The sequence below is a fragment of the Botryllus schlosseri genome, chromosome 6, assembly GCF_051294905.1.
Source record: "Botryllus schlosseri isolate E-star chromosome 6, Bs_hap1, whole genome shotgun sequence".
NCBI lineage: Eukaryota > Metazoa > Chordata > Ascidiacea > Stolidobranchia > Styelidae > Botryllus > Botryllus schlosseri.
Genome location: NC_137241.1, coordinates 10,123,253 through 10,150,654, shown reverse-complemented (window position 1 = coordinate 10,150,654; position 27,402 = coordinate 10,123,253). Strand labels below are relative to the sequence as shown.

At 40.2% G+C, this 27,402-nt stretch overlaps 1 protein-coding gene across 1 annotated transcript; it reads left to right on the top strand.

Moving 5' to 3' along the window:
- Positions 1-1,185: 1,185 nt before the first annotated feature.
- Positions 1,186-27,402, top strand: LOC145441675 (atlastin-2-like). Its single transcript, XM_080319592.1, has 5 exons — positions 1,186-1,359; positions 1,443-1,598; positions 26,025-26,102; positions 26,163-26,397; positions 27,398-27,402. Exons 1-5 carry the CDS (start codon positions 1,186-1,188, stop codon positions 27,400-27,402), a joined length of 648 nt encoding a protein of 215 aa, XP_080175718.1.

Here is a 27,402-nt window from a genome sequence, read left to right as displayed (position 1 = left end):
TAACGACTGAAAAAAAAGGTCATCACTTCAGATTTTTTGTGCGCAACTAAGATTTTCTGTGCGCAGAGAGCGTGTAAGCATTGCGCATTTGAATAACAGTAACTTTTGTATATGTAAGTATGCAATGACGGTATTTAATATTATCTAACTTCTATATGTTTCGTGCCCTTCGAACCGCTATTACGAAATCATGATGATTGTTAAAATAAAATAAAAAACAGAATGTCAATTTTGTGTCATATACTCGTAAGTCGCAAGCTCTGACGTGCTTCTTCAGTGTATGTCTGTCAATACAACCGTAGTCAGATGGAATATGCCCTACTAACTGGTCGAGAGTTATATAGATATACGACGATATATAATGCTCTCATCATAGATCTGATGCAAAAGACCATTAGGAGTCGAGCACAAATATTAAACTTATACAACAACAACAACAACAAAAACCTGTAATAATAATAATACCCAAATATTAATTCAACACACTTGTTGCAAGACAAAAATCACCATTTGTGGTGCATCGCAAATCAAGCATATTTATATATATCCACCACGACAACAAAAGTTATAGGAAACTTTCCATTAAGTTCATTTAAAATATTTAACGCCAGAAATGGTACCAAATATACACGATTTTCATCCGCACCCATCCTCACCACTTTTCTTATCCAGACTGCAGTCATTTTTCATCCGCACAAGTGCGTACCATCCCACAGGTTACAAAGCACTGCAGTGTCTTATGAAAGCCTAGAAGTGAGCCGTGCTACAAGTCAGCAGCTACGGAATAAAAATGAAGCCGAAGTTGTGTATATGACCGTTAGTCAACACTCACCATAAATACCTCAAAATGAACTTAACACTGCAGTGGTGAACTGAAGGTCATCCGAAGAATATAAACAGTGAACAATAAAGTGATATTTTATATCATTTCGAATCGAATTGAACGGTTCCTGAAATCGTTCGGATATGTCTCATTAGTACGGCGAATTTGTGGTACTGGTGTTGTCGGAGTCCGAGTCGAAGTCAGTCTATTTAAAATGTCTGGAATCGGAGCCGGAGTTGAAGTCGGTGAAAAATTTACCGACTCCACAGCCCTGCCTGTCGCAGCGATCCGAATGACAATTTCCTTCCAACGTGAATATCGGTTATTGTTGTAAATTTTGAGCTACTGAAATGGTGATCATAATGTCCCCAATTATGATGCACTTGCAGTGGGATAACGGTGACGAATGGTTAAACGGCTGGATCTCTAGTAAATGCACAGGATTTGATTGGTGTGGTGGATCCAAAGCAGGTACCAGAGGTATTGTAGCTTGGGGAGAGCCAATTATCGTGGAACGACCTGTTGATGGGCGCAAGGTGTGTAAACTATATTGCTAACAATAGATAGTCTAAGTCAATTGATTTGCGATGAAATTAGAAATTCTCCAATGGTTTTATAGATAGCAATCATTTTGATGGATACTCAAGGTAGTTTCGACCATGGACGGACGATGGAAGAGAATATACGAGTTTTTGCGTTGAGCACGCTTTTCAGTTCGTTGCAATTCTTCAACGTTCATAAACAAATACTGGAAAGTGACTTGGACTATCTCCAGGTAAGTCCTTTTTCCACACATAATATCGTCAATTATTGTGGGTTTAATCATACCTACAATCATAGCTTGTTTGCCATTAGCATTCCAAGAAAGGAAAAGTTTCCGCAGCGGGGCATGTAAAACATTTGGTGATACACGTTTCCCTTTCGAATACAGCATCCATGTATAATATTTTTCGTGAAAGTTGTATGTATTAGAAATACTTTGTTAGTAGGCCAAGGGGGAAACCAGATGCCGGAGCCATATGTCAGGCAACTTTTCGACTTCGATTCCGTATTTTACGACGCGTAGCATTACCACTTACGCTGGTCTGATGACTAGGAGGCAGTGTTGGGATCAAGTCACTACTTTCGGGTTCCAAGTCATTTCCAGTCATCGTCCATTTTGACTCTAGTCAAATCAAGTCAATCGATTTTCCAAGGTGACTCGAGTCGAGTCAAGTCACTCGATTTTTTGAGGTGACTCGAGTAAAGTCAATTCAAGTAATGAGTCAATTAACCATTCAAGACAAATTGCCATTTCGAAGTATGAGGAATGATTATGTCATTGCATATCGCTAGCTATTTCACGTACGGGTCGAGTGGTCATTGATTTCGAAACGATAAACGAATATAGAGTTAAATATAAACGCATAAAGGTGTTGTATCGCTCTCATATGCTGTTTACCTACGTAAGCAATTGCACAGCATCAGTCTGTAGCAGGAATGGCCAAACTCGTCGGTCTAAGAGCCACATGAGATATATGGGCCACAATGTAGGCTACTTGAATGTATGATGACCATTGGTAGTCGTCCGCTAGGAGCGAGCTAGATTAGGTGACGGTGAAAACAAGACTTACCTGACTACGCATGTCAGGAAAACTCAGTGTGCAACCATTTCGCGCGAAGCGCCCAAATATTGCCGGATGATTCAAGCATTTTTAAAAATCTACTCAGTATTGCTTCGAGGGGTGCATGAAATCATCTGGCGGGCTGAGTGTGACCCATGTGCCACATTTTGACACTACTTGAATAAATGATCATGATCAGTATAGCACAGTAGTTTACAACTATTTTTACGATTGGGTATATATGATGTTCTATTTATTTCTCTGCTAGTTGCTGACGATTACCCCGGACGAGTGTCAGCCGAAAATATTCGGGTTCATTTCAATATGAAAATACTATTGAAATGTACATTGAAGTTTCGCACCTTCAAGAAGCTGTTCAACCATATTTCTTTGCGAACCACCCTTGGACCGTCGCGGACCCACACAAACCTCAAATGATTTTAACACTAAGTTTAGCTCAATTATCGGGCAGCCTTCACCTATCTTTTGCAAATATTGCACAGGCCAACAATTTTTTCCCCAAAATCATGATTGAATTCGGGGTAAATCAGGTGCGCTGAAACCGAAAATGCCATTACTTTTGCCGAATTGGCTCTATTTTTTTTCGAGATATTGCTTTCTCATGCCATGACAATGGTATGTTAGTGGGTAACATAGGGTATCATGCGCTTTGGGGAGTTGAATATGGCCTTAGAATAGTTTATATTATCCCTCATCCAGTAATAACATATACGTTGGAGAGTACCGATAAATTAGGGTTACCATATTTTTGGGGAATCTGAGAAGAGGACACTTTTTCAAAATTTTCAGACTTGCTATACTGTAGTAATCTTGAAACAATGGTAAAATGTATGTACATCGTACAAATGTGATTCAGTATTATAAATTCACATCTGGCACGAAATAAAAAACTCTTTTACCTATTTGAATAAAATAGTTCTTGTACATGACATAGTTTGTTAAAATAATTAGTTCTAGGCATCATGCGGGAGTACAAATGTATCATGAAATCAAAAAAGCTATCGCGTTATAATTTTGCAGTTAGCGGACATTTGACGAGCCACAATTACAGGTAAAATATTTTAGAATTTAACAACGATTGATCTGATATCAGAGCATCGGAGCAGCACAGTCTAACACAGCTTCACTCCCGTGACAAGGTTATTGATTATGTCATTACCATGGTCAAATCAAAGCAGTGTTAGATTTACGTTCGAATATTGGAACAGATCAATAACAACGCGAATATAATGCTTAACCGTCTGGAGGGGGCGATGCATATTTGCATGATGTTGAGGTTCCGGTCCAGGTCCATGTTACGATAGCGATTACTCCGCCAGTGCGTGCGGTAGACATCCGGTTATACTTATAACGAACAGCTTATAATTTTCCGAATCGTTTGACACGTTACTCATATTTCTGTGTGCGGAGAAAATCAGCTAAACTTCGAAGGATCGGGTTTTCACTTAATTTTTCCGGTTGGAGAAAATGCTATCAAGTCAGCTGTGTAATGTCTGTATGCATTGTGTGGCACTCCGGATGATTTTTTAGCATTGCGGACAACACGCCGGTCTTGCGGTAGCTTGTGATTTGAAGTTGACAGTCACGCATCGGTGACTTTTAAGTACACGTTCAATAGGGTTGTTCAAAATTGACCGACTTTCAAATAGTCGTGGTTTTCAGTCCGATTCCTATGCCTTATACCAGGGGCGGGCATTTTCTCCAGTCGGCGGGCCGGATATAGGAAAATTAAATACTTGGCGGGCCGGATTGCTGAATCGAAACATTATTCGTCCATTTATCCACATACACAAGGAATAAATCGTATTTAATGAATGTATTTTAATAGTGACGAACACAATGTGCATTTGAGAACAGCATTGTCATACAGGCACCACCATGTTTTCTTCTCTCTGATCGATCAACACGATTCAATCCCTAATTCAGATTTGAAGGCGTTCGATAAGTCCGGTACCACAAATTCACCAAGATATCTCTTCATTAGAGTTTAGTACAGGGGTTGCCAACCTTTTTGCCATTCACGGCCGCATTTCGACTACTCATGTAGCCTACGGCTGCATTCCAGGCATAGTCATAATGAACTATCTGGACGCCAAATACACATGCGAAATTGTCCATGTCCTTTTCCGGTGAACTCCGGACTTATCTATGTAATCACATAGGCTTACTTTACGCACCGACTTCGCGAGTGGTCACTGGTGACTGGTCAATGTGGTCATGTTATGGGCCGTACATTTTCTGATTCACCTATGAATTTCGTTATAAATAATAGTATTTTTCCTATTATTTCTCATCCCATGTCATCAGATTCAACTGTAGATTTGATTTTTTGAAAATTTAGGACAAGATATAAATGATGATGCATCTTCGGGTGGGCCAATGATAATTAGTCACTTGGTTGCAGCCTGTTATTTCTTGACCTACCATCAAGATTGTCCGTGAAGTGAGGAGTACAAGACTCCGAGTTGGTACTTCTATATGAGGCGCATCATTTTCCTCTGCTGTTCACGTCTGTACTGTGGGGCTATGATTGTAAAGGGCGCCACTATATTAAAATCGATAAACGAAGTCACATTGAATCGCGCGCAGCGCGAAGAAATTTTGAAGATTAATTAGGATCTCTCAAAACATCGGGACTCAATTTGTAAATTCAAATTGCATGTCGACGGCTGCCAACACATATGGTACTAATTGAATTACTTATCCACGGCCGCACAAATTTCCCTTCTACGGCCGCAGGTTGGCCACCCTGGTGTAGTAGGTGATGAGATATAGCGTGGTTGTTCAAGTATGTGTGGCCTATTTTATCTCGATATTGAATTCATGCGGCCCGCGGCCTCTACGAAGTTTCAAAGTGACCCGCGACCCGTTTCGAGTTGACGACCCCTGGCATAAGTGATGTCTTACAAAAGCCTAGAAGTGTGACGTGCTACAAGTCGACGATTATGGAATCAAAAATATGAAATATCGGCCTAGTGTAAATGACCATTGTAGTCGACAAACACCATGATTACCACAAATGACATTCGGGTGGAGTACATCGTAAATGCCGATAATGCAAGTCTTCTCGCTTCGACTAACTTACGAGTAAGCACCACCCTCGCTCACTGCGCAGTGCGCATACACGTGTATAATAGCATACAGTCACTAAAGTTTTACGTTTCCGCAAGTAGTAGGGAATCTCTGAATACTAGGGCCGCGGGCCACATTATCATGTGATACAGAAAACTGTCCGCGGGCCGGACAAAATCCCTTCGCGGGCCGTATGTTGCCCACCCCTGCCTTATACCATAAAAACATATTCTAGGTACTTTTTTTCGTAATTCATCCCTTGCATCCGTGTGCATGTTGAGCTGGAAGAATATCGGCAAAAAATAGGAGATTCCCTCAAAATTTGAGTGTCGCTATTCGGACTAGGCTAGTAAACGTCATATAGAAGCTGGGTCTATGCCAGGGGTTGCCAACTCAAAACGGGTCGCGGGCCACTTTTCAAATTTCATAGCGGCCGCGGGCCGCATAAATTCGATATCGATATAAAGTGGGCAACTACGTTTTAAAACTCTGCGTCAGTACAACGCTGGTCTACCTAACATAGGCAATGGGTATAGTGTCCACAAAAAAATAATATTTTATTGAAGGAATAAAAATACAACAAAGTATCACTGTCATCAATTTCATTTTATTTTAAACTGCGAGCTCTGCACGATACCTAGAAACGCTTTTTGGGGTTAGCGAGATACGTAACTAGCTGAAAGACCATCCCAACTTGAAGCTTAATCTTGTGGGTAAGCCCTAAGCTAGTGGCTCTCAAACCTTTTTTGATATGCCCCCTATATGATACTAAAAAATTTCGCGCCCCCTTATCGTCATATCACAAAATGCATCCACAATCTGGCTATCCGAACGGATAGTTTGATGGTATGGAAGGTTATGAATGTTGACGAGAGAATTCTATAATATGAATTCCGGATTATACACAGACCACTAGCTATAACTATGAATTTGAGGAAAATCGCGCCGAGAGCGAATTTTTTTTAGTTGAACGCAGCTCCACAGCCCCTTCAGATGCTTTCACGCCCCCATATGGGGGACGTTACCTCAGTTTTAGAACCATTTCCCTACGCAGTTTTCTAGGCGTCTCGTTATTGCAAGTGTTTGGGCCATTGCACGTCAATTTCAGAATTTCAAAATGTTTTCTTGGCTTTCTTCCGAAATCTCAAATTATGTCGCGGGCCGCAAAATATGACCTGGCGGGCCGCATGCGGCCTGCGGGCCGCGTGTTGGTGACCCCTGGTCTATGCAGCTATTGCGGTTTAGTGTGCTAAATAACCTCACTATAGACAGTATTGTCAGTTCAGGACACCATTCTCATGTCCCACACTCCTTTGGAACTCTTCAAAACTGCCTAAGACTGATAGCCATTTTGTTGGATTACATAACCTACACTCCTCAACCCTACCCAAGATTTTTCATCAATTTCCGGGATCACCATGTACAACTGTAAATGTATCATTCACTCACTGCCACAATGTAAACATCACATTGTTCAAAGGGAATGAAACAATAAGACAAAGAAATAAATCAACTTGGCAAATACTACTTAAATCAGGTGGATGAAATGGCTGCTTTAGAGAAATCGGCATATTTGTTCCGGTGATCTTCCACGGCTTGTAAGCAATGTTCCCTCTAAGCTGCGCACGTGCGCAAATGCGCGGTGCTGAAACGGTCTATGCGCACAGAAAATCTACGCTGCGCACAAAAAATCAGAAATGATGTTTTATTATAGTTGTTGCGCCCTGTTGGCCAATGGACCACCCAGGCGCGCAGATTCGTGAAAATTAGGATGTAACATTGCCAAGGCCAAATAGTGTTATCGCTGAAGTCTGAAACCGAGGTACAAGTGCGCCCCGCAAAGGTAAATATTGCGCTCCGTGAAGAAATAGTTCACAATCACCTGCGCCTCACGGAAGTTATTTCTTTATTATGGCCTCGTACACGTGAGCGATACTGATATCATTTCAATAGCGCATTATTTTCTGGGAATGGCGAAATAACATGGTTTAACAAAGTTATGAATAACAATGGGCTAGCTCGATGTTAATCTGCGAGAAACTAACGAATGATAGTCTTCCTCGCGTGGCATGAACATTGCGTAAGATTTACTCAGGACCGTAACTTTCGCACCCCAAACCCCCCAATTGGAGGGGCCGAGCTTGAAGAGGGTCCAAAATTCTTTCGAGAATTAACATAAATCATGGTGTATTTTTTGAAATTTTTCAGTAATTTTTTTTCGCGCTACGCGCGTTTTATTATTGTAAGATATCTGATTATTGGGTACCCTTTCCCAACAAAAATTAGGCATGATTTATAGAAATGGGCAGTTGGGCGTCGGCCATTACCGCACCATGACGCGCCAACATATATGAAGTTAAAGGCTATGTCACATGCGAATCCAAGAAGTGTGCCAGAACGATCAGCAGCGAGAAAACCTTGGGCGAAAAAGACTGCCCCGGTGCTGACCGAAAACTTCGATATATACAAATATATGTGTAATTGTCCATGTCCATGGGCGCCGAAATGGCTGGCGCCAAATGTTCCTGTCCTGGCGATCCGAGTCCCGCAACAAGACAAATGCCATATCGAGGGAACATTATTTTCCAGTTAAGAAATAGCAATTTGAAATCGTGTACGTATTTTACTTTAGAACGTTTTGGCGATTTCACTATCTTTTGACATAGCAGATAGGGGGTCATGAAATAGCATCATGTAACGAAGTCATCATATCAACGGGTACGCCTGAAGATATTTCATTATCATTTAGAGGGCCTATCTATTCCAACACACCTCACGGGATCAGCTATACCGGTAAATCTAAATATGTGAGCAGGGAGAGGATAAAAATTGATAGCGATATATATGCAATTCCCGATCATATTGGCCGATGCAATCATGAATTAGAGAAATTTTTCGCGCCTCGCGCGTTCGACGCTACTACTAAATGGGCACCCAATGTACATGATAAGTACCGGAAGAAGCCAAGAGCCGTAGGGGGGTCTGGGGGGCGAAGCCCCCCAGTAGTTAGTTTTATCACCCTATTGGAGGGTGGTTGCGCACTGCTGTCCGAGGGTCTGCGCAGTGAGTTGGCGTGTTTGCGCAGACTCTTGAAAAATTAGAGGGAACATTGCTTGTAAGAGGAGAATCCGCTGTTCTTTTTCATCAGGTTTGAAACCATCAAAGTCGGTATTCAATGTCACCAAACGCTCTGCTGCGTGGTTATAACTACTTCAACACTACTCACAATTTTTGAGCAGTCACAAAATGCAGATCGGTATGCCATTCCGAAACTGGAAGACTCAACCAACCATGTTCGACATGTATAGCATCAACTAGAAACCATGATTCTGGCCCAATTAAAGCAGCCAGAGACAGAGATTAAACTCAGAGGTAGCCTATACCTCAATTGTTCAAGGATTGGTATTTGCAGCAATTTAGCAGCCATCGCTTCCTTCACTTTGTCAGGAATCTTTGTTTTAGCCGAGAGCATCGTAGATACCACCGTTTCCTCGGTGAGATACCAATGATGTGTTCGGAGCTTGTTATATGCCACATCAGCAACTGTCAAATCGCATGATGAAAAGTTTGTAATGTCATGAAGGAATTTGAGATCATTACACTGTGCGCCACATGCAATACCAGTTTTTAAACACGCTGGGACATAAAACAGGGCAATGAATGTATTTATTAGTACCCAGTTTCTAATGAACTCTTCAGAATAGCCCATTTGCTCACTCCACATGAACATTTTTTTTGACAGTACAGCACTTGACTCATTGATCTAGTACTATTAGTAGCACCAGGTTTGCGAAAGCAATGATCAACCATATTGGTCATCTAAAATCGCCAAGACGTCTGTTGCACATTTTCTGCTTTCCATTATATGGCTTAATCAGTGGAATTATTTCTTGTTTTGCTTCATCAGCTTTCATTGCCAACCAGCTGCCGTCATCAAACTGACGGGTTTTAGGGCTCCTTAATCAGGGTTGTAATGACTCGAGTCCGACTCGAGTCCCGATTTTCTGATGACTCGACTTGACTCGAGTCATTTTATCAAAATACGGAAATGACTCGACTCGACTCGAGTCAATTTGTGTATTTACTCGACTTGGACTCCAGTCATTGCGCATGACTCGAACCAAGTCATGTTACTCGAGAATCTGACAGCCAAGATATTTCATTGTAATTTCGAAGAATAGTAAAGTAACGACACTATTGGGATTTCGTCTATTCGTACTTGTACTTGAAAATGCGACCAGAAACTGCTAAAATTGAGGAAATGAGTATATCATAAATGCCAACCATTCGATATCACAAAACAGAGCTATAAAAAGTGGGTTTAACAAGACTTTAACTGGAAACTGAGCAGTTAACACAATGACTTGGACTCGAACTCGAGTCATATTACCTTGACTCAGACTCGACCCTCAACTCACTGACTTGGACTCGGACTTGATTCGGTGGTGAATTGAAAATGATTCGACTTGACTCGAGTCAAAACTATAAAAGTGAGATTGACTTGTGACTTGGAGCCTTGTGACTTGGTTACAACCCTGTTCCTAATTGATCAATATTTTTCTACTTCTTGGAAGGTATTAGAATATGTGTTTTCAGGGCCTGTGGTCGCCGATCTAAACACATACTTCACTTCCAGACCTCCCGGATGGCTAGTTAATGAATATGATGGTGACAAGCACTGTAGAAAACTTTCCTGTTTATCAGAGCTTCAAGTAACAGAACCGCATCTTTATTTCTTCCATTGTTTGTGGATGTTGTGTTAAACACAAGAGCTCTGACATTTTTTGTTAAATTAAAAAGTTCAAGCGGTTCAAATGACGAATCAGCCTGTGCTTTTCCTGTAGCACTCTCCACAGTTCGAATACCAAGAAGTTTGCCCTTCTCGAATGCTTTGGAATACGCAGACGATGCCATCACTGCCAAGGCCTCAAATTGCTCTCCTAAACGAATCCTAGTGAGCTTTCCATCCCAGTACAGTGCAATGTGCTTTGGTGGATCGTTTGCTATTTTTTCAAAATTAGACTCAGAAATTTTAAAACGAGTTGCAATGCGTCGTCGATAGGTTCCAGATATTGGAAGATGAAAGTCATTAGGGTCACCATCGCAAGCCCTAATCATTTCTGCAGTTATCATGGTAGCAGCATTATCGCTGACTCTGAAGCGATCGGAAAACCTGGCATAAAGGTCTTTGTCGTTGAATAGGTTTACAGACGCTTCTAGAGTCACAAATTTGAAGGCATGACCAGATGTCGACTGCACCACTTCGAAATCACTGCTGTGGGAAGTGTCAGCTACCTGCAAACATATAAATGATCTCTCGGTGAATTCACCTTCGCTACTTGATGCTGGTGCACTCTCTCGCACTCATGGTCCGGATCTTTTGTTGCATGGTTTTTACTTTGAACACTGTATCTTTGCCACCAATCGTTGCTAATCACTGACCCCTTTGATCCAGATAAAATGTTATGTATTCATGTTTCTTATCGCCGGAAAGAAGTGTACTTGCTTCAATTGTCGCCATCGCTTCAGGGGCTACGACGCCCATAGCTTATTCAGCTTGGCTTCAAATTCGCTTTGTTTTCTTGATATATATTGCTGGCCGGCAGATTCCTTTAGTGACAGCCATTTGTTTTCTGTTTTCACACTGTCTCTAATCCTTCAATGGCATTGACTTGTGTGATGGTCTTTGTGGTAGGGAAGGTGTGTCGTGTGATAACCTGCTAGAGTTGTTGCCCGGGTCCCACGTAATGTGTGGCTGGGTAGGTAATACTTAGCTCGTGATGGTGGACGCACGTTCCTGCCTTAGTCCTTGATCTGACGACTTCAACGTTAATGCAACGACAGTATTGCCTCAGATAGATATATCGGTCGAATATGCATGGAATATACAGTAGGATATCGCATATGAGTCTGGCGTATAATTCAAATACACGATCTGATAAATGGTAAGTCACGTGGTAGCGAGTAGAAAGATATAAGTCACGTGATATACAGATATGGACGATGTAACATAATGATGTTGTACCTTACAAAGTGTATGAACCGTTAGAGGGAGAAGGGCGTTCCTAAAGTGGCAGCCAGTAACCCAAAAACCTATTACTTCATCTCCTTCGTCCTGGATGTGTAAATTTACTTCTTCATTTTTCGCATATGAATGCTCTCTTAGGTGTAACACATACTGCATAACTTTCCTAAGAGTAGGCAGCTTCGATCCCGTAATGTTTCCTCAGATGGCATACCTAGAAAATGTTGTGTCCGAGACCGTGATCTTCTAGTTTTCTTTGATACTATTGCTCTAGATCAGTGGTTCTCAACCTTTTTCGCCTCGCGGACCGGTAAAATTTCAAGAAATACCCGGCAGACCGGTGGATTTTCGGAAATTGAACTCTAAGTATGAAGCCATTTTTTGCAATTATAGGGTGCTAGAGAGTGAGATTTTTAGGGTTGTGATCGTAGTTAATTATGTTCATGATGGCATCCATGTGATTTTACGGTAGTGAGTCTGCTCAGTCGAGGTGAAATTGCCTTTCCCAAATAAACGTGCTATCGCCGAGAGTCGTTTACAGTCTTTCGCACCGTTTGCCGTTGATTTAACCGACCACGCCACACACACACATTCCATACCATACTTGGAAAATACCATACCATACCATGCTTGCACTCTTCCATATTCCATACCGAAATTTCGTTCCATACCATACCATGCCCTGCTGGCAACAGCCATACCTCGCCCATGGCCATACACAAAACCAGTGCCGAAAAGGCACATCGTCAGGCAATCCCCCGAAAAACGTTAGTCTTGCCTCCCCTTACGGTTGATAGGATGCTTTCACCAGTACTTTTGAGCACATCCATTCTACTCAGTGCAGGCATAGAATTCTATTAGCCCAGTGGTTCCCAACCTTTTTCGTCTCGTGGCCCCCTTGGCCGATATTTGAGCTGAAATTCCCCCCCCCCTATGAAAAATTTGCTTGTGACTAAAAAGGTGCTTTTTAACGCACAACCATTGTTGACTGCGCAATTACTGAACAATCATATTCAGATATGTCCGAACTATGTCGAATGCGGACCGCACTACCTACGCTGTGGCAAGGTACAGCTAAACTTGACTTGTTTTTTTACCGGTCGGGTAGCCGCTGACGAAACATAAATCACTAAGCCCGCTTGCTATGGCCTTGAGTCGAATCGACGAATTTGATATGTTTTTCACATTAGCTCATATGTTGACTTGAAAAGGTAACCAATTTCACCAACGGCCTTGTGCCGAATTCAGCTTAACTTTTTCCTGCTTAGTAGCAATTTCGTCGGGAGGCTGTCGCGGGCGAGGCCAATTTCCTGCATTTTTTTATGTTCCGTAGCGGTCACCTTATAGGACGGACTACTTATAGGCTTTTATAAAACACCGCTTACACGGATGAGATGGCAAAGAGGAGCCTAGATAAACCCCAAGCACTTAGGTAGGAATTCTGGAGTCGACCTCGGTCGGAATCTAATCCAGAACCTGTTGGCGTTGCAGCTGTGGAGTTTACCACTGCGCTATTTCGCCGCACATTGTGAACCCTGTGGATCTTCCGATACAATGCCAAAGCCACATCCCCCCCTAAAAATTTTAGAATTCTTCCCCGGTTGGGAACCACTGACGTAGCCTAATCGCGCCATGCGCGGAAATTTTCTGTAATTCATGACCGAATCAGTCAATATATTGATAATTGCGTACATATAACTACAAGTGTTTTTTTTATCCCCTAGAAATAATCAGATTATCAGGCAGATCTGAGTAAGGTGTCGTCTTGGAAAATTTAGGGCATGTAATCAAATTAAACATATTCGTACTGGACTGTTGCCAGAGTTGGATCAATTGTAATTTGTAATTGAGCTGAATGTAATAAATTGCTTTTTTCATGTAATTGTAATTGTAATTGAAGCATTTCTATTTTGTGTAATTGTAATTGTAATTGTAATTTGATCAAAATTTTGCTCAATTACAATCTCAATTACATTTTCATGGAAACCAGACGATCACAACGTGAAATAATCATTTAATCAATCATTTTTTCGTCGCACCAGTGAAAATCCGGTACGAACCAGGACGACGAGGGGCCTTAGTAATCAGTCACCACATGTAATAATTAGCCTATTTACATCGGTGTTATATGCGTGCTGCGTTATAACTAGATAATTCGGTCACGCAAAACTGTTTCCCATACTTCAGTAGCAACAGAAAACTTTGTGAATTACAATATAGGCTAAGCCAGTGGTTCTGAAACTGGGGGCGTGCCCCCTTGGGCGGTGTGAAAGCATTTGAAGGGGCGCGACGCTCTAGTGAGCGGAAATCTTTTCCGCGCTTGGCCCGATTCACCTCCGTTATATGGTTATTGCTTGGTGTATAGTCTGAATTTCGTATTGGAGAATTCTCTTACCAACAGTCATAACCTTCCATACCATCAAACTATATGTAAGGATTGCTATCTTTCTGGTTTCATTGTGTGCTATGACGATAAGGGGGGGGGAGGGGGCACGAAATATCCGCTGTCATAAAGGGGGCGTGTCTAAAAAGTTAGAGAACCAGTGGGCAAAACTAAATCTAATTATTTCAAAAATGGATGAACAGCAAATAAACTCCTCTGAAACCTGTGCTGAGCCATTTCCTACACCACGGTAAAAGTTTTTTTTAATCTGTGACCAGTACCGAGGCTTGATGTAACAATAGCGAAAAAATACAAGTTTCCAACAAGTCTTCATCAAACTTCATCACGCATTTGTAGAGATGTTATCCTAATCTTACCTCCAATCTTGGCCAAATTTACTGGGGCCAGAAACTTTTCGCACCCTAATGTTCATCAAATGCAATCTAACAGTTTCTGAGCAAGTGAAAATGTAAATGCGAACCAAAATATTGTAATTCTTAGTTATCAGGAGGTTCCTTCCTTTTGCATTTATTTTAATTTCACGCACCTTATCGGTATCATCCTTATCGCAGACGCCTGACCAATTACATTTCATTATCCTGTGAGTAGCTTAATCGTTTGATTACATTTCATTGACTGTCCTGTAGCCTATTCGCTGTTAGTCGCTCAAACCTTTGGTTCTTAACAGTCGCTTGAAAAATTTTTCTGTGCTTGTAGTTTTCAGTACTCATGAATAGGAATAGTTCGAATACGTTCGAGTTTTTTTAAATGAAGGGTATTCTACATATCCGGAATGAAACATGAATGGCTTGAGATTGTTGCTAATTACGTAACTACGGTTGTCAAAGAACACCACTTTACTGAATCAATTACCTGTTTAAAAGTAATTGTAATTGTAATTATAATTGTAATTAATTACATATTTACCAGTATTTGTAATTGTAATTATAATTTGATATTTTTAGCATTGAGTAATTGTAATTGTAATGTAATTAAAACATGCAAGGAAGTAATTGTAATTGTAATTGTAATTGAAATAAAATACTGTAATTGATCCAACTCTGACTGTTGCAAATAATAACTTCGTGGCACTCTCATTAATTCATGACCTACTGTCTGTTGTATAGTGAATAGATATTGAAATCGCCCAAGCGTACTAAGCTAAAAGACGCACGGGATTCCAAATTGCTATTTCGTCACTGGAAAATAACTTTTCTCTGTGGGATGGCGTTTTTCCTGTGGGGTACAGATTGCCAGGACAGCGAAATTTAGCTACAGCCATGTAGGTGCCTATGGACAATTTGACATATGCATATCAAGGTTATCGGTCTACAAAGGTCATATGTTTTCGGCCAAGGTGTTCTCGCTGCCAAATTTTGGCACACTTTTCGCAGTCCTATGTTAATAGCCTAAACTTCATCAATTGTTGGTACTTCGTGGCGCAGCAATGGCTGACGCCGAAAATGCCTAATCTTATAAACAGGGTTGTCATACCGTCCTTATTTTTAAGATTTGTCCTTATTTTGAAGGGCCAGGTCTTAAAAAACTCAACTGTCCTTATTTCTAAGAAATGTCCTTATTTTCGACTTGCGTCCTTATTTTGTCTTAATTTCAACAACTACAGAACTTCAATCGTTTTCCTCTGGTATCTGTGTTGCATAATATTTCAAAATTATGCCTTTTCGACGGGATTTTGTGACATCATAAATGAAATGAACTCCCGTGCCGTGCACACCAAAGGATTTGACTTCTAAGTGGCGTGATCGCTAGGGCAGTGAGTGGTCGTATAGCAGTTTTGGCTGTACCAAGCTATCGTACCGGACGCCATTTTAGCAGTAAACAGCAGAATACCCAGTTTCTGCTGTTTAGTCTACAGCAGAATAAGCTGTGAAGAAGGCAGCGTTTATGGCGTATTAGTGAAAAAGCGCGCAGTGAGGTCGACACTTTGGGTAAAAAGCTATAAATCATTGATAAAGTTATCTAAATTATATTGCACATATAGTTCTAGCTATTAATAAGGCTAAATCTGATTAGTTAAAATGAGCAAGCGTAAAAACGTTTTTCGTGACGATTATGAGAGAAAATTCAAGGGTAGCCTATCGCACGAAGCTTGAAGGGCGAGTGTTTCGCACATTGCAAATTGCAATATCTGCTATTGTGACATTTATCTGAAGGCCTCATAGAAAAGACCGCTCTTTCAACTCACATTGGTACCCAAAAACACAAGTGTTCTATAATGATGTTTCGACTGTCCTTATTTTTGGGTCCGTGTCAATGGCAACCCTGCTTATAAATCATGCGTATTTCTTGGCGGAAGGGCACCCTATAATCAAGGTATTTAGTGACACAAAATCAAACAGAGCGTGAAAAAAAATGAAAAAAGTTGGATGAAGTTTCAACTAAAATACTCTATAATTTATGTTCAAGCACAAAATAACTTTAGGCCCCCTTCAAGCGTGGCCCCAATCAATTGGGGGTTTGTGATGCGGCAGTTACGATAGGGCCGAGGCTACTGCACAAAATGAGTGAATGGAAAACAAATCATCGTGCAAACTGAGCATTTTAGCGAGTCAGCTCGTACTTGTCGCTCGCATGTCGTCAAATGACACGGCTTGAACTTCAAGTCAAATGTTTCCAGAACTAATGTCACCTCACGAAGTTCTCAATCAGTTTAAATTTTGATGTTTTATTTATTTTATCAATGGACAAGCCTTTAACATATTGCTTCTTGGATTTAAGGTATAAAATTGCAAAATGCCTGGCGGACCGGCTGTTGAGATCCACTTCTTTAGATGACAATTTTCTATTTTTTTCCAGACATTTCGCACTAGAGCTAATCCTAGAAAAATAAATGTACATCAACTCAGTCAAGCAACAAAGAATAGTTGGAAACATATCAGTTCTCTTAGGTCAAACACATACTGCACAACTTGTACAAGAATAGCTGGATTAGATTAAGTTATTGATTCTGGAATATCATTATTCCTGAATTGGAAATACTCATACCAGTATATTGCTATCTTAGGAAATAACATAAAATTCAGAGCAACTGATTGGCGGTTTTCCACAGTCACTGGAAAAGACATTTACAAGCTTTGTTTTCTATCCTAGTAGGCACGAAAGAGTATCAGGTCCATTAGATCGAATATTGCAATACTGCTATAATACTATTAATCAATAATCTCGCGCCAGACTCGCTAACAGCACGAGCCAAAAAGCCACCTGGTAAGTCCTGCACCTCGGACACACATTCGTGAACAAGTTCTTCAACAACAAAGCAGCAAAACACCTGACTAATCAATGATCCCCATTTCACTGCCGTGTCTAGCGCTTCATCAACGCCAGAACATATGCTTCACGTCAATGAGAACACATGCGATTCCTGCAGAGCAGTGGATCTTAACCTTGCCTCCAGCGCCCCCCCCCCCCCCAAGGGACGCTGGCGATTTTGAAGGGGGCGGAAACGCTCAAGGGGCGATATGGAGGGCGCTGGGCTCGGGGGCGATATGGGGGCGCTGAGCAATAATGACTTCGCAGTAAATGATGTGGTAGTAGGCCATATCCTTTTCAGAGTATTCAGAGCAAATGAACATTCCACAAAACATGTCGAATCCCGAGATTTGTAGTCGCGCTACGCGTCGACGTTTGCTGCATATGTTTTCATAAATGTAGTGACTTATTATAATTCATTTAAAACGAATTGCGCGAACTTTTATATCGCCAATTTCCCGTTAAAACACTGCCGTCCCGTTTGCTAGGGTTATTTGCAACAACATGTTTCGCATTAGGTATTATATCCCGCAGCGCACACCGTATGAAAATCGAGGAAGTAGGCACTCTATATCACCTTTGAGAGTGAGAGCCCTTTGTACATAAGATAAGTTTTCAAGCTTTGTGCACGAAATGAATAACTTAATATTCTTGTATTTGAGATCTACAAATTAAATCGTCATATTCTTCATCGTATCATAAAGGATGAAACTATTTAGTGTTGTAGTTAACAACCTCACATGAACGTTGTATAATATGAGTTGCTTTGTTTGAAATACATTCATGTTAAAATTAATAACTGGGTACAGTACTAAATTCAATGTGAGCAGATATATGCATTCTCAGTTGATTTACTTAGTTACACAAAGCACTAAGACAAAATCCAATACCATTAATTTCCCCGTACTGCTAATCGCAGATGTGAATTCGGGATGGTTCGAACCACAGGGTATATGTGACCGTATCCGATTATTGGTATAGCAACCTTGTTTTGACCCTGAATATACCACACACAATTATTAAATGGTTTATTATAGAGCGCGATTAAAGCGCAAAATATTTACAATACCAAAGTCTCGAAAAGACCGACTGGACATTGACCTCTTACCAGGAACGAAACTGCTCTGCAACCCATACCCCCAATCGCTGAGCTCGAATGGGGCCCTAAATCATCTCGGTGAATGATCATGATCATAAATCTACGCATTATGTTTTGACGACTCCCCCACAAATAAATACGCATAATTATAGAGAATAAAAATAGGCATTTCGGCGTTGGCCATTACCAAGCCAGGATATACGTAGCTCCGGTCAAAATGGGACTCCGAGAAGTGTGTGAAAGAGATCGTCCGCGATAAAACCCTTTTGTTGACCGTAAACTTCGATGTTTATAAATCTGATAGTCCATATGTTCTTAAATCGCTCCTGCCGAATTATTATGTCGTTGCAATCTGCACCCCGCAGGATAAATAACATCCATCAGAGAAAACTTTAGTTCAATAAGTTTTGACTATATAGCGGACAAGAGGTAATAAAATAACAACATGAAACGAATTAATTGTACCACCGGGCACGTGGCCTTGATTTTCCAATACAACAGCTCACTCAGCGCTACTGGTAAATCTGATTACGTGGACTGAGAGAATAAAAAGTTTATAGCGACATATAGAAGCAATTACCACCTATTCATTGATGTATGTACCTCAAATTTAAATGACAGTGAACCAATCAAGCGGTCTATTTACATATAGGTTAGGCCAGAGGTCTCAAACTCAAATGTGCTCGGTGGCCATTTTCTAGTTTTTGATGACGCCGCGGGCCGCAGCATCAATAATAGGGATATTCAATGTATAATTTCCAAGTAGGCCTTATTTGACGGGACCTTGCAGACAGGCATTCCACAAACATCGTGGAAATTTAATTTGCGATTGCATTATTCACGCATGACACGGAAAAAAAACACACTTTCATATATTTGAATAAAATTGTTTTTGTGCCGGGCATAATTGTTTTAATTAATGAGTTATAGACATCATACGAGAGTTAGCATCATGACATCGTAAAACTGTCGGGTTATAATATTGTAACTAGTGGACCTTTGACGTGCCACAATTTTATGTAGAATATTTTAAAATCTACTGATGATTGATCTGATATCAGACATTTGAGCGGTGCAGCCATAATCCTGGTTTTGATAAAGTCGGGATAAGTATAGGCTATTGTTTTTGTCATTGCCAACTTCAAATTAAATCAGCGTTAGATTTTGCCTTCGATTATTATTGGAACATATCAATAACAGCTTAAATATAATCATTATTGAGCCATAGTAAATTATTGAGCCATAGTAATAGCATTGCTTCTTAATCTTTTTAGCGATTGTACCGCTTGAGCTTCCAATGAGATTTATCGTAGCGCCTGTCCATTTCCAACACAATTTCCGATGGTACCTATATTAAAATCAGAAAGCGCATTCACATAAAACCGCGCGTGGCGCGAAGACTATTTTCCAGTTGAATTAAATTGACCAAGAACATATTCCACAGCATATAGGCCTAATTCCACAATTCATCTCGCACACCCTGATGTGGGGCTGCGTACCCCGATGGGGTCTACGGACCTTGGTTAAGAAACCCTGGTATAGAAATGTCCAATCGGCGAATAATTCATTGGTGCTACAGCTGTAGAGCGTACTACTACCTTACTCGCCACCGATAATAGCATCGATAAAGAGAACAAACAACACCCAGCATGTAACCAACCATACGTCACGGTGGTCATAGAATGCCAATGGTTGCCATACTGACCTGATTAGATAGCTATATAGGGCCTACCCTAAGCAACGCAAGCTACGATCTTATGATATTATTACTATTCTCATGACAGTTTCATATATTGTTGCGTCCGTAGGATTAACAAGTCACCGTTCCAAGTCACAAGTCCTTGTCTGATTAAACTCAACTCGAGTCAATTACCCAATCAATCCGAACTCGACTAATTTTATGAGAAGTTCGCACAATTTTCAGTCACGAATCGTCAATGGGCCATGTTGGCCAGTGGCCAGTGCGTGATAGACAACATTGAGATGCACCAAATCAATCACATTGCCATTTGTTATGCAAATCAAAGAGCAAACTATATTAGTAATTTTTGCAAATCATTATTTTTTTTTCAATATCTCCTTTATATTTTATGCAATACTTACACTTACAATAGGACAGTTGCAGTACAGAGTAGTATGAGAAATAAAAAAACGTCGCAAATATAATTCATTCGAACAGCTTGAAACATCATACTACCTAAATTTTGAGTAGTTAGAAAGCTTCCGGAAGCTGTAAAGAAGTTACAAAAGCTTGCCCTTATGATCAGATAACTGCCATCTGACTCTCTCTGTAGCTCAAATTGTGGGAATAATCAACGTAATCTATCTAGTCAGATAAATGACATTCAAATGATAATAATCAGGATAAAATTAGCCGTCTACTTATCAGTGCGAAAAAAAATGCCAAAAATAACACGGCCTGGTCATGCCACACAGATAAGACTATGTATGAGCCGAATTGCCGGTCTACCTCAGCATGTCGCACATCTGGATGTTTCTAACCTCTTTTGGCCACGACTCCATTTCCAATTTGAAAATGTTGCAAGCTAATTGAGTTGAAGATCTGCGCTATTCACGAAAAACGGCAAACGATCAGTAGTTCGAAAGCCACTATATTTCACTAAAGCATCCAAACGTCTTTACCGACGCTATAGGAACATTACAATTTCCATTACAATTGCTCTTATTACAATAAATGATGGTTATTTATTTATTTATTTTTGTAGTTTTTGCGGGAACAGGGGCGGTCATATTTAAATCAATATGTGAAACACCAAATCGCGCAATATGCGAAGAAAAATTTCAAGTAGCATAAATACTCTCCAAAATAAGGTATTGTTTATATTGTTGATTCACGATAACATTTTGAGCTCCCTTATAGCCGACAAAGTTCCGGACATTAAACCATATTTCAGAATTTTCTCCCGAATGCAGTTTTAACAGTGAAATTCCGGATATGTCCATTCATGGGGTAATCGCGATTAATAATCGCAATCGATTAATAAGATTACAACATTTCGTAATCGATTACATTCGAAAAAATGCCAAAGTAAACGTAATCGTAATCGACTACGTAACATATCTAATCGATTTCTTTGTGAAAGAATGATTACTTTTTAATGTTACAGGCACTATGACATAAACTGAACAGTGAACACTCATAAACAAGGATAATTCATTACCAGGTTAGTGATAGCCGAAACGTTTGATTTGCAAACGCCACCGCTCATTATTACGTCAGAAGTATTAGCTCTGATCGTCATTGCGAAAGAAGTATCCACAGTTCACACTTACATAATAGATATTCGATGCACATTGAAGATGTAACTAACTATGCATCAAGGAGGCAGCAGAATCGATTTCTTTGTGTAAGAACGATAACTTTTTATTTGTACTATAATAAACTGAGCATTCGGTAGCAATGAAGAAATTTTACACCAGGTTAGTGATGGCACAAACGTCTGATTTCCAAACGCCAATGCTCATGATCACGCCAGAAATATTAGATTTGCTCGTCATTGCGGAGGAGGTATCCACACTAGGGGTATTCAAAAATGACTTTTTTTTTCTCAAATTATACTGGCTACTTGATAAAATTGTTAGGTTACCTAATGTAAGCCTACACACCAAATTTGGTTCAATTCCAGCCAGTAGCCGTATTGCTACAGGAGAATAAAGTTTTTATTTATTACCTAAAAACAAATTTCCAAAAATTTCAAAACTTTCTGTTTACCCTATGAAAGTGTTAGGTTGTCTATAGATAAGATGTTCACCAAATTTGGCTCAATTCCAAACAGTCGAAGCGGAGTTATTGCCGTCGAAATTTTTTAATTTGAATCAAATAGTATTTACGGTTTACCTGTAATAAATATTAAAAGAATTGATCACCGTAAATACTAATTTATTGATAATCCAAATGGACCGAGTTCGACTTCAGAATTGCTCTACCTAAGTGTTGGAGGTTTATCGAGGCTTCTCCTCGCCACCTCATATGCGTAAGCGGTGTCTTACAAAATGCCTAGAAGTGGGCCGTGTTATAAGTCGGCAGTTACGGAATAAATATGACAAGAATCGGCCAGGTGTGAATGACTATAGTAGTCGACAAACACCATGAATACCAAATACCACTCGGCCTACTTTGAAGTTGATAAGTTTTGAAGGTTTATCTAGGATCCTTGACACCACCTCATCCGCGTAAGCGGTGTCTTACAAAAAGCCCAGAAGTGGACCGTGCTATAAGTCGGCAGTTATGCAATAAATATGACGAATATCGTCATTTGTATATCACCATAGTAGTCCACGAACACCATTAATATCAATTACCACTCGGCTTAGTTTGAAGTTGATGTTTGGTTAAGCGTAGTTGAACGCAGTCCGTCCGTTGCTGCTTGGCGAGCGTTATAAACGGGCAGGCCTATTTGTACGTAATACGGACGTATGGACACATTGAACACAGGACAAAGATTTGAAATTTTGTAGCCTATACTGGTCAAATGAAACATTAGGATTTCCATAGAGAAGTATTAAAATCTACAGCTGCTTATATATATCACAATAGTGCAGTTATTGACGTTTTTCGTAACGGCAAAATGAAGTGGAAGGCAGAATTCCATGTTCAATTTACCTTATTCTCAAATGACTCTACCGTATACTTGAGTGGGGTGCCAATCGGTATTTAGTAATTCTTTACTCGACATTTGAACCTGTCGCCATAGCAACCGGCTTACACACCATGACATCAGGACCAAAACAGCAATTCGTTCGCCCCTTCTCCAAACGTTGGTGTTGGGCCCTCATAGGGGGGTCAATTTTCAAGTTGATTCCTGATATTGGTAAATGGATACTATTTTTCTTTCCTTAATCCTCTCTCAGCCCCCGATGGTCAAATTCGCCGGTGGAGCTGGTTGAGCAGAGGGCATGTAATTCATAATTATCTAGTGCGTTGTTATAATTATTTTATGATAATTCGTGACCTCCCGTCTGTTTGGGATCGTAATCAAAAGACATTGTAGTCGCCCAAACGTACCAGACTAAATGAAAAACTTTCGTGAGACGCACAGACAATTTGCAGTGTCTCGATTCTTCTCTGGGTGCCGCTATGGTGGCATATGTACTGTGGGACTGAGATTGGAAGGACAGGACTATTCATCACGCACACCGTAACGCGGCTATTGACAATGGTCACATACCCAAAGTTTCGGCCAAGGTAGCACACTTCGTAGAGTCGCATGTTGGCCGAAACTGCTCATGTCTTTTGGTGTGTCATGGCGGTAATGCATATTCCTGTAAATAATGCGTGTTTTTTCTTGAGGGGGAAAGGCATGCATTTCCAAATCCAGCTCTAGAGACATTAAATCGCAAAGCTTGAAGGAAATTTTCAAGTTAAATAAATCTCTCGAAAATCCTCCATAATTTATGTTGAATTAGGAAATACGTTTGAGTCCCCTTCGAGCTCGCCCCAACTCTATTGGGGAGTTTGACGTGCAGCAGTAATAAACCTGGCACGAATGCAAATCGTTGGGTACGATATATCGTCCGCTAAAAGTTGGCAAACGGCTACATTATGACGTATCATCTAAGAAGAAAGTTGTTATCTCACTAGGCCTTTTCATCGCAATCCTCTGTCTTCCAATTATCTTCTAAGATTAATTCTAAGGAGCAAAATTGATGTTTTCCCAAGTAATCCTGATTTTATTTCCAATGTAATCGTAATCGTAATCGATTACTTCTTTATTTTGCTATGATCGTGATCGTAATCGTGTGATTCAGAAGTGATCGTAATTGCAACCGATTATTCATAAAGTAATCACCCTATGTCTGGGTATGACCAGAGGTGGTCAAAGTGGTAGTAGAAGTAGCGACGGAAATATCCACTCAAGTACGAGTAGAAGTAGTCCATTTAAAAGCAGCCTGAAACTACTTCAAGTTGAAGTAAAATTCGCTGACTTTAAAGTAAGTAATTAGTTGTGAAAACGATCGTAATTCGTTCTCCTGGACTGTTAAAAGCTGCAAATTGAGCTATGCGAAAGCTGCTGAGCTTGATTCATATTGGTGCATCCCTGGAGGTATAAATTTTCGACAACATAAGCATTCGTCTGCATCATGGGATGATAATGATAGCATCGATATGGGAATGAGATACTAATCCTCTGTTTACTCGGACACCCCGATTTAGAAATTATCATGGTATGGCGCCCTTCCCCGTAATGTGGTTGAAGAGCAATACGGAGAAGTTGTGTCGGATACCGTGTTACCACTTAGCACGATTAGTGAAACATACTAAAAGATATGGCTGATTGTAAAAATGATATGCAGAGTAGCTTTATTTCCGGAAAATAGAGGCATTACTGCACTTGATTGCATACTTCAACATGTATGTTCTCCAGACAAAAGAACTGAAAGTATGATATTGCGAATTGAAAATGAAATTTAAATACTACTTCTAAAAGCGGAAAATATATTACATATCTTTTGTCAAGAAAGTTTCAACAGTGGTCTGATGAAACATGTTTAAAGCTAAAAAAAGGTTTGAGTCCACTTTTCCAGATTAGGATATGCTATGGGCTGCTAGATTACGATATGATAGGTATATGATATATTGATAAACGGTAGTTTTAAACGCTATTATCGGCCATATTTGCTGTGATGAAATATTTCGTATGGGTGACAATGCGGGGTGAACGGAATGACGCAAACCGCTACCTAGAATATATACACTAATACGTTCATAAAATTACGTTACTCTACTGTGCGCGAAGCGCAACAAAAATTCTTCAATCAACTTTTATGAAAATTAAATATTGATACTCCGTGAAAACAGACCCGAAATTCCTCAGGCTATCTTTCTGATTGGAGGATTAAACTACTTCTACTTGATAAGCTGAAAATAGAGAAAAGTAAGTAAGTAGATCACAGAGTATTACGAAGTAGAAGTGGCGGGAAATTAGCTCTACTTGAGTAAGTACCCACGCAGTGGAAAACTAACTGCTTGAGTACTTCAAAAAAGTAGAAGTACTTCGTTACTGACAACCTTTGGACATGACACGAAATTTTAAACATGGTGTTTGTTTGTTTGTTTGTTTGTTTGTTTGTTTGGTTTGGGGTATTCATGGTGTTTGTCGACTACTGTGGTCATTTACACCAGGCCGATATTCTTTTTATTTTCCGCAACTGCCGACTTATAGCACGGCCCACCTCTAGGCTTTTGTAAGACACCGCTGCAGCGGATGAGGTGGCGAGGAGGATTAAACATGGTGTCGTCATATACAAAGGACATTAGTGTGTAATACAACACTGCATAAAAGTAGCTTGCAACTCGTTTAGGGAGAGTTATGATTAAAACGGACGAGGATAGGTTTAAACGAAGTTCGCTTCATTTCGACAGTGAAATTTCGTTAGTGACATTAGCAGAAGAATTATGGCTAGGAAACAGCAAACTCGCATTCATTTCAAAAGAAACCGTACGATCAAACTCAAGTTCAGGTTTTAACAGACTTTTTTCCGTGCAGAAACCTTGTTAGAACTACATATAACGCGTCTGGTATTACAATGCAGCAGTATAAGAAATTTCCAAAAATTACATTTCATGTATCTGTCGTATTGCAATTTGAATTAAAATCGGTTATTGAGTGTCCGCCGGGACGCATTATTTATAATGATATTCTACCGGTCCGCAAGGTCATAAAGGTTGCGAACCACTGTTACAGTGCGTATTTGTAACATTGCAGTGCTTTGTGGAGTTTGCCATTTCTGAAACCGCTATCGACACTGCGCAATCCAATTCTAATGTAGGGCAGTACTTCCAGGTAAATTTATATCAAGTTTTGTATTCACCACGATCCAAAAAACGATTTGTCTTGAAACAGGACATAGGATTCATAGTAAGAGATTGGCCTAGTCCTGGGGATCACGAATACGGAAGTAAGGGTGGATATGAGTACATGCACCAGTTCTTGTCAGAGCAACGTGTATCCGATACGCAAAATAATAACAAAGAAGACCTCCAGAGCACCTTCCGAAATGTAAAATGTGTCTTGATGCCGGAGCCGGAGAAGAAGGTGCGGATAATGCGAGAAAAGCGACCCGAGATACAATTTGAAGGTATATTTTTATAACTCCTAAGATGTATTTTTCCAGACTATAGATGTAATGAGCGATATACAATATTTTTTTCTGCTTTCGGAGTCGACATTTTCTTAACAAATAAATCTCCAATTAGTCTAATGTATGACACGAAACCTGCCGATTTTGGTGCAGTCCTACGTTTCCTATTCTAACGAGAAGACAGCTTGCCGTTGATTTGTTTATATACGAACATCACATCTATTGCGAGATGTCGCTCATTTTGTTCAAAATAGGGCCGGGATTCCAGTATGACGTCAAATGGTTGGAGCCAATTATTGAAATATTACTTGTTCGGGTATAGAAAAGCCAGTAAAAACTATGAGGGCAAAAATAGGAGTGAAAAAGTATTTGACTGTTGGAAGTTGATAGTTAAACAAGACCGAAACATTACAGTCACTGAAAAGCGTTGGTCTTGGGAGCCTCATAGTGTGATCAATCAAATTTCTGGGATGGGGGTGAAGCCACCCCAGACTTCCCGTTAGAAGCTACACGAATGTAACAGTCCATTGTTATTGGATGACGGTATATGTACGTCTTGTCGTCTCTGTTGCGTGTTGTTATTTCGTGACCTCCCGGCTTCTATCTAGTGAAAAGAATCGATATTATAAACTAAACTCAACTAAACTAGAAGCTTTAAATTTATTTCGTGAGACAAACTCGATTCTAAGTTTACAATTCCTCCCGGGCTCAGCCTTTTTCACTGAGTGTGACATTTGTGCTGTAGAGACCGTAAGAACAGGGCTATGTGGCACCTATATCTACAATTGATAATGATATATAGACATATATATGTGTCGAAGGTCTCGGTGAACATGCTCTGGTCATTTTCAGCTAAGGTTTTCTAGCCCCCGATATTTTGGCAGCATATTACGCGGCCCACGACATGATTCGAAATTTCGGAAGAATAAGCTTAGAGAAGAATTTGAAATGCGGAAATTGACTTCAGTTTAAACATATTGTTGTTGTTGTTGTTCAGAATAA